General features: G+C 52.2%; 3 protein-coding genes across 10 annotated transcripts in view; 2 read left to right on the top strand and 1 right to left on the bottom strand.

The window, feature by feature from the left end:
* The window catches only part of Hsf4 (heat shock transcription factor 4), a 6,405-nt gene extending 6,061 nt beyond the window's left edge, over positions 1-344 (top strand). For all 5 annotated transcript variants that reach the window (XM_008839110.3, XM_029566444.1, XM_029566443.1 and 2 more), the window contains one exon: positions 47-344. In XM_008839110.3, coding sequence (XP_008837332.1) covers positions 47-207 — 161 coding nt within the window. In that variant the 3' untranslated portion in view covers positions 208-344. The remainder of the gene's footprint in view (positions 1-46) is intronic.
* A 513-nt stretch (positions 345-857) lies between these two features.
* Positions 858-4,671, top strand: Nol3 (nucleolar protein 3). 3 transcript variants are annotated; one of them, XM_008839103.2, is made up of 5 exons: positions 858-1,116; positions 3,254-3,557; positions 3,690-3,904; positions 4,243-4,372; positions 4,479-4,671. In XM_008839103.2, the coding sequence occupies exons 2-5, from the start codon at positions 3,263-3,265 to the stop codon at positions 4,484-4,486; spliced, it is 648 nt and encodes a 215-aa protein (XP_008837325.1). In that variant the 5' UTR covers positions 858-1,116; positions 3,254-3,262; the 3' UTR covers positions 4,487-4,671. The 3 variants fall into 3 exon arrangements, with proteins under 3 accessions (XP_008837325.1, XP_008837327.1, XP_029422301.1); XM_029566441.1 differs by lacking the exon at positions 858-1,116 and adding an exon at positions 1,138-1,292; XM_008839105.2 differs by lacking the exons at positions 4,243-4,372; positions 4,479-4,671 and adding an exon at positions 4,141-4,204 and having other exon boundaries at positions 860-1,116; positions 3,690-4,034.
* Positions 4,672-5,009: 338 nt separating this feature from the next.
* Kiaa0895l (KIAA0895 like) lies at positions 5,010-13,291 on the bottom strand. 2 transcript variants are annotated; one of them, XM_008839101.3, is made up of 7 exons: positions 13,185-13,291; positions 9,776-10,392; positions 9,550-9,693; positions 9,146-9,278; positions 8,038-8,343; positions 7,849-7,946; positions 5,010-6,254 (listed from the first exon to the last, which is right to left on the bottom strand). In XM_008839101.3, the coding sequence occupies exons 2-7, from the start codon at positions 10,334-10,336 to the stop codon at positions 6,090-6,092; spliced, it is 1,407 nt and encodes a 468-aa protein (XP_008837323.1). In that variant the 5' UTR covers positions 10,337-10,392; positions 13,185-13,291; the 3' UTR covers positions 5,010-6,089. The 2 variants fall into 2 exon arrangements, with proteins under 2 accessions (XP_008837323.1, XP_008837324.1); XM_008839102.3 differs by lacking the exon at positions 13,185-13,291 and adding an exon at positions 12,529-13,178.
* Between the last annotated feature and the right edge of the window lie 356 nt (positions 13,292-13,647).

Genomic DNA, 13,647 nt, shown 5'->3' with positions numbered 1-13,647 from the left:
AGAGAGAGAGAGAGATTAAAAGAACAGCCCACCTTTCCTTTCCTAGGGAAAGATCACACGCTGGTGGCCCCACTCCTACTGGACGTTCAGGCGGATTTGGTAGGCACAGCACTGGCTGTTCCTGGAGCTTTAGCCATTTACAATACCCCTGAGAGCCGTGCCTCCTATTTGAACCCTGGAGTCCCCCCCCCCCCCGCGCATCTCTGAAAAGACCTGGCCGGGGAACCGTCACGCAGCAACACACCCCTTTAGGCTTCCCAGAGCGCTCCCCCCCCCCGAGGGGAGGGCGATCGAAGGCCCCAGTATTCAACAGCCTCTATTACCCCAGCGAGTCCCGCAACATAAACTGCATTTTTTTTCTCTCTCTCTGTTTCTGGTCTCTTTTCTCTAACTACCGAGGATCACTGGAGTCATAGCTGGGGGGCAGATGCTAGGGCTTACGCGAAGATCCCCTGGAGAGAGCAGACGCCCACCTCTCCCCCTTACTCCTCGATTCAGGTCTGGAACCTGGCGCAAGCCACTACAACCTTCAGGAAACGGGGGATTCTAGGCCACATAGAACTTGCATTCTCTGACCCTGGACAAGTCAGTTCACTTTTCTAAACATCTGTGACAGGCAGAGGGCGGACTCGACCGGAAGATAAATTAAAAGCATTTGGCAATTAACAGGCCCAGAGTGCTGGACACATGGAACCGCGAGCTGAACTGACCCCCTAAGTTGAATCCAGGTGCCCTGGGGATGCGGAGGGATAGCGGACTATATTGACCGCTCCCAGCCAGTGCTTGGCCTCCGCGGTGGCGTTCCCAGAGCGGGGGAAGTGCGGCCCTCCCTCCCCGATTCCCGGCAGCCCTGGCCGCCCCGCCCCTGTTGCAGCTGCTGCGAGCGTCCCCACCTCGCCCAGCCCTTTCTGCACTGTCATCTCCTGCCCTGCCTCGGCTTAACCCGGGAGTGGGGCCGTTCCAAAGGCTTCGGACCACCATCCCGACTCCACCCAAGAGGGAGGGAGGGGAAAGAGATTGGGCAGAATCCGCGCCTCACTACCGACAGCGGTGCTCACAGGTCTGTGAGCCCCGCCCTTCCGCAGGACTGAGGCTCCGGAACCCAGTGGAGGGCAGGTGAGGGTACCCTTGCGATCGCGCATGCGCAACCTGCTCCCGCAGGTCCCACCCTGACTCCCCAGCAACAAAGCCCATCCCGCAAGCTGAGGATCCCAGCGCTCCAGAACGCTGGGGGTCTCTGCTTCCCAGACAAGACTTGGAGTAGCAGAGGAAGTAACTAACATGAAAATAAGGTACAGGGATGGGGAAGGAAAGGTCTAATTCACTGTGCACCCTTCCTCTCTGTCCAGAATAGGAGCTGGTCCCACCCCCTTCCAGTGTCTAGTGATGGGGGACAATCTTTGGAAGCCTCATTGAAGGGAGCAGAGGTACTATGCACACAGGATAGTGATCTTAATTAACACAGTAATAAGGACCAGGGCAGAGAAGAAACCACCTATCTCCAAGTTCTTAGGAATTAGGGTAGACATGGAAACATTTGAGTCTTGGGGGCTGGGCCCATGGAGTAGGGGGCAAGGGAAGGGTATTCTGGGCTTAGGGAACAGCATCAGCAAAGCTCAGAGGTGCCAGGGACATAGGGAATTCTCCCAGGACTGAATGATGGATGGAAGTGGCAAAGAACCTGTCTGTCCAGGGAAGTGGGAGGTGGCTAAATAGCCAGACTAGGTAGCTGAGATTCCCTTTGATGGGTAATAAGGACAGGAGATAGGTGGCTAGGTCTGGCATTCAGCTAGACAAAGAACCTTGTTATAGTTCAGGTTAGAGTCCAGTTCAACTGAATCTCTCTGAACCTGTCTCTACATCTGTAAAATAGGAATAATAACTCTTATCTCAGAAAGTTTTCAAAGTCTGGTGGTGGGAATGAATGAGTACTCAGTACTCAGAGGTACTGTTCCAGAAGGTGAGCTGATGGTGGTGGAGTTGTGGGGCAGGAGCTGTGAAGACTAGTTGCAGGATAACTGTCACAGACAGGATATAAAGGGAGATAGAGGGGCAGGACTATGTCTGCTCTATGCTCAGTGTCCTGGGGAAGAGCTGACACTTAGATATGAGGGGAACCAGGGTATGAAGGGATCAGGAGCAGAGTATTGTGACAATATTTAAAGAAGTGTGGGAGTGGGATGGGGCTTAGGATCCAAAGGGTCAGGAAAAGAGAAGAGGGACATTTAGGGTAGAGGAGACCCAGAAGGATGCTTCATGAACAAAGTAAGGCAAAAGGAAAGGCCTAATGTCTCACTATGTAAACCAGGCTGGCCTCAAACTCCAGAGATCCACTTGCCTCTGCCTCCTGAGTGCTGGGATCAAAAGCACCACCATGACCAGCTTACTAATCTCTTTTTCTTTATCTCAGGGGTCTTGCTGGCTGAGTCCAGGCCATCCAACTCAATGGGCATTAGTCCTTAGTAAGAGGAACAAAGCAGATTGATTTATACCTTCCTACTGTTTGTTAGAGGCAGCCTCTCAAAATGGACAATTCATGGAGAGGAGACAGTAAAAATTCAGCAATCAGTCCTTCGATAGCTTTCAAGATCTGGACCTTGGGTATTCCAAGATCAAGGAAGACATGGCTGTGAGTCATTGGCAGGCCATCAGTGAAATAGGTGCATCCCTGGTGATGTCAGGAGGTCACAGTCAAAATCAGGACTCAGGAGAACTCAAGTTCTCTGCTTAGGTAGTAAGGAAATAGGAAGAGTCACATGACCATGTTGAGCTTGCAGTGTGGTAGTGTCAGTGCAGGGGCAGGGTTGTGGAATGCTTGGACCTCGGATCAGGTGAAAGAAACGGGCACCTCAGCAATTTGGGCTCTGGGCCCAGATCAGATTGTCTGAGAAATTAAGACAAGAGAGCCTTATCCAAAGTTTTGAAAAGTCCAGAAAAGAGGTAAGGATCGACCCTACATTTTTCTGCATCTAGAAGTAAATAATCTGGTTTGGAATAGAATGGAGAATAGTTGGATAAACTAGGTCTCAACTGGTTGCAGGCTCTGCAGGTGGCTGGGGCTCATGAGGAGGTCCTGGCCTAGAGAGAGCCCTCACCTGACCTAAAGAGACTGGAGACTGACAGCAGCCTAGAGGCAGAAGGATACGTTCTGTTCCCTGGGCCTCAGCTGAGGTCAAGGTGAACTTAGATCACTCCTGGGTCAGGGTTGGGAGAACACCAGCCCCTATTATTCCTCTCCCCTTTCCTGGTACAGCCCTGCACCATGGGTAACGCACAGGAGCGGCCGTCGGAGACCATCGACAGGGAGCGGAAACGCCTGGTAGAAACATTGCAGGCGGACTCTGGGGTGCTGCTGGACGCACTGGTGGCGAGGGGTGTGCTCACTGGGCCTGAGTACGAGGCTTTGGATGCGCTTCCTGATGCGGAGCGCAGGGTGCGCCGCCTGCTGCTGCTGGTGCAGAGCAAGGGCGAGGCAGCCTGCCAGGAGCTACTGCACTGTGCCCAGCGAACTGTGCGCATGCCCGACCCAGCCTGGGACTGGCAGCACGTGGGGCCTGGTGAGCGTGGGCGGGGGAGGGGGCATGACTTGTTGGGGGCGGCGTAGCAAAAGGGTAAGTGGAGGACAGTATTTGTCTCTCAAAGTAGGGGAGAGAATGTAAAATTGAGCCTCAATCATTCCACTTCCCCAGGCTACCGGGACCGCAGCTATGACCCTCCATGCCCAGGCCACTGGACACCCGAGGCACCCAGTTCAGGGCGTGGATGTCCTGGGCTCCCCAGAACTTCAGATCAAGAGGAGGCCGGGGGCCCTGAGGGCTCCGAGGCAATGCAATCCCGAACTCCAGAGGAGCCAGAGCCAGGGTTAGAAGTTGAGGCCTTTGAAGGGGCTGAACCAGAGGAGCCAGAACTCCAAATGGATCCAGAACCAGAGCCGGATCCAGAGCCAGAGCCAGAACGAGAGCCCGAATTAGAACCAGAGTCTGAGCCAGAGCCAGAGCCGGAGCCTGACTTCCAAGAAGAGGATGAATCGGAAGGTTGTGAGGTTATCCAAACCCCTGCTTACAGGCTTGTTAAAGGTCGTGGCCTCAGAAGTGGGGACCCATCCCCACTGCACTTACCGCCATCCCCTTTTATCTCTAGATTCTTGAAGGCCAGAGTCCTGACATACCCATATCCTGCCCAAGCTGGATAAAACCTGAGAACCTGAAAAACATAAAGATCAAGAGCCATGAAGCCTCTCAGGAACTCCAAATGGATCCAGAACCAGAGCCGGATCCAGAGCCAGAGCCAGAACGAGAGCCCGAATTAGAACCAGAGTCTGAGCCAGAGCCAGAGCCGGAGCCTGACTTCCAAGAAGAGGATGAATCGGAAGGTTGTGAGGTTATCCAAACCCCTGCTTACAGGCTTGTTAAAGGTCGTGGCCTCAGAAGTGGGGACCCATCCCCACTGCACTTACCGCCATCCCCTTTTATCTCTAGATTCTTGAAGGCCAGAGTCCTGACATACCCATATCCTGCCCAAGCTGGATAAAACCTGAGAACCAACCAGAGCTTGATCCAATGCACCAAGACTCCACCTGGCCTGCTGCAAAATGAATAAACTCTGGAGGGTCTGCCTGGGCCTGACTCTCCATAAATCTGGCTATTTACCCAAGAACTGCGGATGGGTTCATGTCTGAGTTCCACTGAACTAGGCAGGCTTGTACCCCCTTACCCTGCACCCCTGCAACAGTCTCACAACCCCTTTCCACCCCCTTAACAGACCAAGCTGTATTCCTGGAGGTCTCAGACCCAGGCCCCTAATGGGACCTTACCCTGCTACAGTGCTTTTTACCCTTCAGGAGCTATTTTGGGCAGCTGGGAGGCAACAGCCCCATTCCGTGGAAACCCCCTGGGCTTAGGATACCAATCAAGGGAAGGGGACTTCTGTCCACTCAGGGAGGGAGGTCTTGGAGCTCAGAGTCTTGAAGGGGGTCCCTGAGAAGAAACTTGAGACAGAGGCCCCACACATTATTGTAACTGCTGTTTAATTGTCTGGCTTTCATTTGAACTGGGAACTCAGTGAAGGGTGTAACCAGACACAGGCACATACAAGGATCTCTAATGTAACTAAATGAATAAGAACTTTCCAGTTGTGTTTCCAAGCCACACAGGTGGGAAAATGAATGTCCAGGGTAGGAATGGTACTGGGTCAGTCCTCACAGCTGAATCTGAAGTAAAATAGAAGCAATAACCAGCTTTGTATTTCTGGCCAGGGAGCTGCTCAGAACTTGACAACAAACCCTAGGGGCCTGCTTCAGCCAACACTATGGTTGCTTCAGCCACACCTCTGTACCAACCTCTGCCAGAGACCAGCTGTGAGGGTGTGGGCAAAGACAGGAACCACCAAGACCAGTGGAGGAGTTGGAGGACAGGGCCAGGTACAAGACTCACAAGACCTGAAGCCCAGCATGTATGTGTGTGATAAGAGGGGAGAGGAACAAATGGTGCCTTCCCAGAGTATCCTGTCCCTCCACTGAACTTTTAGGAGCCGCTGCCTCCCAGCCCCAGGGAGTAGAACCTACGTATAGAACAAATACATGACCCAGTGAGAGGCAAAAAGCAAACCCCAGCCCAGCTGGGTCTGAGCCTGGGTGAAAGCTAGGACCCCATGCTCAGACATTCACCTCAGAGGGGATCCCAACTCCCACCACACCCAGTGAGAGGTAGACAGCATGAATACTCAAGGAGCACCAATGGGCCAGGTGGGGGAAGAGAGAGACTGGAGTACTAGACACCCAAGAGCCATCTCATGCAGGAACAAGTTTCTATTCCTAAGCCACCCCATAGTCCCACTCTTGCTCAGCTCCCCTCCTTCCCCCAAACCTCCCCTGTTCAGGAGTTTACATGGCATGCTAGGTCACAGGCCCCCCAAAGGCTAGGAAGGATAAAACTTTCTGACGTTGCCTCTCATCTTCTCAGGATGCTCCTGGCCTCCCAGCGCCCCCAAGAAATACCTAGGCTTTGGAATCATAAAGAGCTTCATATTCTGGGGGTGGTGGTGTTCTGAGGCCTGTGTCAAGAGCTTCTTCCTGTAACCCTTAACTAACATCAGTTCGGCAGCAAGCGGCCCAGTTCTGCTTCATCCAGCCGGTTGGTGGCCATGATATGTTCTAGCTGCTGCCGGTAGCGTCCCAAGTCCTTCATGAAGTGGGGTACACGGGTGTTATCGAGCACTCCATAGGGCCGCAGTTGTTCCACATCTTCATAGGAGACCTGGAGAGAGGATGTTGAGTCTCAGGGCTAGTCAGAGCCCCTGACTTTCAAGCAGCTGATCCCAAGTCCGCTGATGGCTCATGGCCATTTGCTCCTGAGACAACTCCTTCCCTACTCCTCATTCATACCTACAGTAGGTACCTCTGTCCTGGTCTTTTCTCTTTCTCTAACATCTTTACCTTTGTCCTACATAGCACTCCTCTGTAGTACAGCCTATCCACTCACCTTCGATCATGGGTCTCCAACTGATCCCATGGGTACCTTTTAGACATCTCCCACAGTCAAAATGAAACTGCTGAATGTCAGCTGATACCAATCCCACCTCTTCACAGTCACCTGCACCAAATCCCAGAGAGGGTACCTGGGCTCTCACCCTCCCACTCAGGGTATCCACTGAGAAAAGGGGGTCTACTATCAGAAATTTGTCCCTTCCTAACAACAGTCACTGCCTAGTTAGCTTTAGACCACCATTGATTCTGTAAGGATGATGGAAGGCTTGCCTCTCTCTCTCTTCCCTAGGTTTTTCTTTTCAATGCACCTCCTACAAAACACTCAGAGGGAGCCTTCTAAAGCAAATCTGTGCCATACTTTTGTTTAAAGCTCCTCTAGGGCTGGGGCGATGGCTCAGCAGTTAAGAGCCCTTGCTTTTGCAGAGGACTCTGGTTCAGTTCCCAGCACCCACATCCCACATAGCAATTAACAATTGCACATTCTTAACTTCAGGTCCAGAGGATCCAATGCCCTCTTCTGGCCTCTGTGGTCATTGCATGCACGCAGTACACTTGGAAAATGCAGGCAGGCTGGAGAGATGGCTCAGTGGTTAAGAGCACGAACTGCTCTTGCAGAGGACCTGGGTTTGATTCCCAGCACCCACATGGCGGCTACAAACCGTCGTTAACTCCAGTTCCAGGGGAATCCGAAACCTTCTTCTGACCTCCATGGAATTGCACAATACGGGTACACTCACATACATGCAGACAATACACTCATATGCATAAAATAAACATAATAAAATTTTAAAAAACACTCATACACTTTTTTTTTTTTAAATCAAATAACAAGCCGGGTGTGGTGGCACACACCTTTAATCCTAGCACTCAGGAGACAGAGGCAGGAAGATCTCTGTGAGTTCAAGGCAACCCTGGTCTACATAGTGAGTTCCAGGACAGCTGGGGCTACAGAGAGACCCTGTCTCAAAAAGACAAAAAAAAAAAAAATCAAATAATAGTAATAAAGTTCCTCTAGCTTTCCTTTGCTTCTGATTGGATTTGCTTGCCTCAGCCTAGGACAAATGCCTAGGACTAAAGACTTGGTCACTGGCCATTTCTGCAGCCTCCTACCCAGGACTTCTTGACTGCTCCCTTGGCCTGTCATACTCACTGCCCTTAAAATGTATTATCTTACACACACATTGTAAGCTGGATCACACACCTCCTCTGGGCTACCAAACTGTTGTTTCCTCTTGTCTACTTACCTCCACCCGAGTTCCTCCCACCAGAAAGGCCTAGTATCCAGGCCTTTGTGGGGCATGATGCAAAAGTACAAGGAGCAAGGAAGAGCTGGCAAGGGCTTCTGTAGGCCCACAACCCCTCACCTTGCCCAGAGAGGTCAACAGCGGGAAATCGATGGTCTGACGGTGCCGCAAAATGCGCATGATGCCGTCCAGGTACACTTGGTCCTTGCTGAAGCAGCCTGTGAGAGCAAGAGACAGTGAGCCCTCACCCCAAAGTCACCCCTCACCTTGCCCCAACTCAAGCATTATCCCTGGCTCCTTGGCTCCCACCTGGTTGGGAGGTATCTGTTTGTCCTCTCTTGGCACGTACACAGTACTCCCAGCGCACATCCTCATCCTTTACATATTGCGCCAGATCCTGGAAGAGTTGGCGGAAGGACATGTGGGCAGCACGGTAGATGGTGTAGTAGAGTAGGGCTGCTCGCCACAGGAATGGCTGCTTGCGGAATAGCACGCTATGCAGGCTGGCCAGGCCCTCCTCGGTGGGGTTGGCTGGCCGCAGCCCATACTGCAATCGGCCCTCAGCACTGTGCCATGGTTGTCGTGCATTGTTCACACCCCGTAGGTAATGGGTGCCTGAAGAGAGGATAAGGAGGTAGCAGGATGTCCACCCCATGGACCTCTAGAGAGGCTCATAGATTTTTATGCACCAAATTCATCTCAGGCAAGTCTTCCCAAGCCCTAGCTAAATTTACCCAACACCAGGCAATGTGAAAACCCTTGGTCCAGGAGAGGCCTCTCTGCTTCTCTGTCTCCTGCACCCCAAGTCATTCTGTTTCCCCTAGCTCTCCTAGAGACCAAACACGTGTCAACCTTCCCAGATATCCCAGTGCCCATGTGAATCCCCTTGACAATCACACAAAGGCCCCAAGAAAAATAACTTTTCCCCGGAACAATTAAACACTTGCTTAGTAAGGACAGACAGACAGAAATGGTTACTAGTGTCCAGTGCTGTCTTTCCTAACCTGGCTTCTTTCCTCCTAGACTGGACTCTGGTGTGTCCTCAAGCAATTCTATTCCTAGGACTGGCCTCTACCCACCCTGGAAGGACTGTATGTTGCCTGATCTGGTAGGACCCTCAGGCTTCTCCTTCAGGCCTGTCAGGGCCTCAGTGGTCTTGCCCTCACTGTCAAGGGAAATCACAGAGGACTTGGAAAGATAACCCAAAGCAAGGATGAGGGTCAGCCCAGAGAGTTAGCAGGTCTGCGAATTAATGAGAGGGAAGAAAGATCTGCTCAGGGATGAAAATGTCTGTCCTCTTCAAGAGGAAAGAGGGGGATGACGACAAAGGAGGGGGTTACTGAAGCCACACACCGCCCTGCCCCCATCTCTCACCCTCTTCTCATCCCTACCCACACAAATGACACCATAGCCCGACCTATCTCATGCCGCAGCATGCCCTCCAACCAATACTGGCGGGCTCCAGTCAAGTTGATAGCGAGCGTGGGTCGGCTGTTCTCCACCATCATCACTGCCTGGGACAGCAGGTCCTCACTCAGCTGCACCACAACCTGAAGGGTGGCAGTGCTCTGAGTCATGGCGTACAAGTCAGTGTATAGACAGGCCTCCTGATGCCACAGGGCAGCCAGGCTGGACATTGGTCAGGACACCCACCCTTCACCACTTCTGCTGTCAGCTCCCAACCTCCCTGGGGCCAGGAAAAGGAAGGGATATGTATGGGGGTTACAGCTGGCCAGGTCTGGAACTGGGCCTGAGACTAGCAGCTAGGCAGCCTGATTTGGGGCATACAGAAAAGGGGTCTTATAGACAGGGCAAGCTTACCTCCCCAACACAGCCCTCCTTCTGCATGTATTTGCGCACAATGGACCAAATCTGGCACTTAGTCAGCAACTGGCCCCCTGTGGAAGCCTCAAAGTGTTCATAAGTGCCAAACTTCTCTAGGACAGCCTCAATGATGCCAACTGCCTGTATATGGGACAACAGTGACTGGTCAGGCTAGGATGCTTGAGTGGTCAGGGTCAGGGTGAAACGGGTAGGCTAGACTGACCTGATGGATGAATTGTCCAGAGGCCTCCTGGTACTTCTCCAGCACACTCATTGGCATGGGCTCCTGGTACTCAAACTGTGGATTGTAGGTGTAATGGGACTGGAAGAACTTCTCCCGCTCATCATCCATGTTGGTTGGCCTCAGAGCCACCAACATGCAGGGGCTCTTGCTGGTACCATTGCCTACATCCTTTCGAGTCTTAGCAATGTGAGGTAAGGAGGCTGCAGGCCGCAAAGTACCCTCACCTGAGTCAGATCCCCGTCCAAGTGGGACTTTGCCCCGCCCCCGCCGGCCAACACTATTTACAGTGTAGGTGCTCTCACTTCGACGCATGTGGCCACGCAGCCCCAAATGCAGCTTTGAGAAGGTCTGCCACACAGGATGGGGCTGCAGTGATGAGGGAACTGCCAGAGCCAAGGGCATAGCCAGAGACTGAGGCCAGGGGTACAGGGGTTGCCCATTTCGGTTTGAGGGCTTCAGCCTATGGCACTGAGATGAGGGACTGGTAGATGGGCTGGGAGGTGCCTGTTCATACACCTGAGCCCCTGAGTCCAGCACCATTCTGTCTTGAGGGTCACATCCAGCAGGGTTGCTCCAACTTCCCACACGGTCAACCTCTGAGGACACAGAAGGGTATGTGGAGACCAGCATGAGTGGATGTGGTCAGAGGAGAAAGCCCTGTATTCCATACTACCTTTGCAGTATGTGCTGCCAGGGGCCTGGGGAACTTCCCCTGACCTCAGTGTCCATTCCTTCCATCAGTTTACCCAAGTAGTCTGGGCTTGGGCAAAACAAGAGAAAGAGTTTTATATACCTACCTTGATGGTACTTACTAGAATTCCCTCAGTTGGTTAGCTCTAGAGAACAAAGATTGAGGCCCTATTCATGCTTTTAATCCTAGTACTCAGCTCATAGCCCAGTCTGGGATTTGGCATAATGTAGCCTCAACTCCCTAGATGGAGCAGAGGTGAGGGGTGTCCCACAGGCTGCCTTTTATAGATGGCATCTTCTCAGTTCCACCTTGCCCCTTCCACCTAGCTCCATCCACATCATCCTGCTTATATGGCCTCAGTCAGCTTGAATGAGTGCACCTTGCTTATGCCAGTTCCCCCATGAAATACCCTTCTCTTCTGTGGGCCATCTGTTTTTTTTTAAATGTGTATGCGTGTATTGCCTGCATATAGGTAAGTGCACCCATGTCGTGCAATGCCTGCGGAGGTCAGAAGAGGCTGTTGGATCTCCTCAGGCTGGAGTTATGGACAGTTGTTAGCTACCATGTGGGTGCTGGGATTCGAACCCAGGTCTTCTGCAAGAACAAGAAGTGTTCTTAACCACTGAGCCATCTCTCCAGACCCCTGACCATCTGTTTAAATCCAAATTAGAATCTGCTTTCGAGAAGTAGAGGGAAACCAGGAAATCCAAACCAGTCACTGGCCTGTTCCCTATCTGAAGCATCTTTGCAGTGGTCATCCAAGGCCAGTGTCAGAGCACTCACCCCTGACTCTATGCCAGGGTTCAGTACAATCCACTATCCCCAGAGACTGACAGGAGACACCAGTCACTGAGCTCCCTTGCCTGCTCAGGGGCTCAATTCCAGCATTTCTACTTGCTCCTGCATCATCAATCTCTTCTCTGGAGAGCCACTGCTGTTATTTCTCCATTTTAAAAAACAAAACAGGGCCAGGCGTGGTGGTACACGCCTTTAATCTCAGCACTCAGGAGGCAGAGACAGGCGGATCTCTGTGAGTTTGAGGCCAGCCTGGTCTCCATAGCGAATCCAGGCCAGCTAGGGCTACAGGGAGACCCTGTCTCAAAAAGACTGAAAAAAAAAAAAACGGGCTGGAGAGATGGCTCAGCAGTTAAGAGCACTGACTGCTCTTGCAGAGGGCTGGGGTTCAATTCCCAGCACCCACAGAGCGGATACAAACTGTCCTTAACTCCAGTTCCAGGGGAATCTGAAGCCCTCTTCTGACGTCTGGCATTGCATGACATGGGTGCACTCACATACATGCAGGCAATACACTCGTACACATAAAATTAAAAAAAAATTTTTTTAAAGCTTAAAGAAGAAAATAAAGAATAAAGACAGAAAGAGGAAAGAAAGAAAGAAAGAAAGAAAGAAAGAAAGAAAGAAAGAAAGAAAGAAAGAAAATCGACCCTAATACGCCTCTACAAGCTTCCTCCCTCCCCCCCTGAAATTATGGTTTTTCTCTAGCAGTGGTTGCATCTAAAGGGAACTGTAGCTAAGTTTATGTTTGTATGGTGTATCTGATGGTTAGTTACCTGTTTTCTCCTTTTCAAGGTTCACAGCTATGTTCCCAGAACCTAGAACAGTGTCTGGCCCAGAACAGTGCTGGACCCAAAACATGTGCTCAAAAACCGAATAAACTAGTATCATAGGGCTGGAGAGATGGCTCAGTGGTTAAGAGCACTTTCTGCTCTCCAAGAGAACCTGGGTTTGATTCCTGGCCACCATTGGCAGACACACATAAACAAACAAACAAACAAATAAATTCATCTTTTAGAAAAAGAACTAGAAGGATTCCTTTCCAGGGCTTAGCTTCCCCATCTAGACCTGCTCTTCCTCCTTGGAGCTTTCCTCCACTTTGCTTAAGTGACCAAACTGCTTGAAAAAGAAGTCAAATCTCAGGCTTTATTCATCTCAATTAACCGTACACTTTCCTGCACGATACAGGTCTCAAGGCCACTACCGGAGCCAGTGCTTCCATTTCCCCTTCTTTCGTTCCACCTACCTCCTTGTAATTACCAGAATGCACCTGTTTCTTTCATCTTTCAGGTCCTTCTACCAAGAATGCTCTGGCCAATGCCTCCCTGTAAGCAAACTCAACCATTTTTCAAGGCTCCGTTTAGGCCTCACTTTGATTCCCAGCCACCCGAGAAGGTTTACACCCGGGAAGCCTTCCCGACGTGCAAAGGGTCCCAGGATCTTGAAGCCCTAGACTGTTAGAGCCTAGGTCCATGTTCCCCCACCTTGCCCTGAACTCCCCGAGGGCAGGGACTGGTCTCATTCATCTTCACTTCCCAACCACTGAACACTAACACAATGAATGAAGACGGTAGGGTGAGGCTTGGGGTCCCTGACTGCGGAAGATGGGATCTGGTGACAAATGAGAAGGTGTGGCCCATAATAATAAGAACCCCACCCCAGCCCCGCCCCCAAAGATATTAATGTGGGAGAAGAGCCAATGGGAAACGAAGGTTCCCAGAGGGGCGTGCCCAAGGCGAATAACAGGGGCATGGGCCGCGTGAAGGGCGTGCCCAATGGAGGGCGGGGCTAGAAGACAATGGAGTGGGGGAATTCTCCGGTAAATCTAGAAGGGTCGCGTCGCATGCCCTGTCTCGGTCTTTGGAGTGGGATGGGGGTTCGGTCCGGGTGCCGCGCCCCCACCTGTTCGCTCTTCTTTGGTGTCCGCAATTCCTGCTCTTCTTAGCGGGTCTCTGGCCGCCCAGCTCCTGGGAGCAAGCGCCAATGACGCACGCACTCGGGAGCGCGCACGCGCACACGAAGATGCGCAGACTCACGCCAGTCTTCCCGGCGGTGTGCAGCGAAGCCCACTGTGGGCGGAGCTAGGCAGAGCCGGAGAGCGCGGCGTCCACCGTCACGCCACGCCCCTGGGCGGGTGATCTTCCCAGACCACCCCCTCCGCAAGTTTGCGGGCTTCTAAAGGGACTGCACTACAGTGGCAGTCAGGGTGGCAGAGACGGTTCTCCCGGAGTACGCGTGGGCACCTGGGGGCCTAGACTTAAGTAATCCACGGGAGACGGGGCTTCCGGATCGCAGTCCACATAGAGGGCAGGTGTCTGCGTAGGTGGGATGCTGCGCGAATACCAAGACTGCATCCGAGATTTAG

Source organism: Nannospalax galili, unplaced genomic scaffold, assembly GCF_000622305.1.
Source record: "Nannospalax galili isolate Female #2095 unplaced genomic scaffold, S.galili_v1.0 scaffold799, whole genome shotgun sequence".
Lineage (NCBI taxonomy): Eukaryota > Metazoa > Chordata > Mammalia > Rodentia > Spalacidae > Nannospalax > Nannospalax galili.
This window is presented reverse-complemented; position numbering and strand designations above follow the sequence as displayed.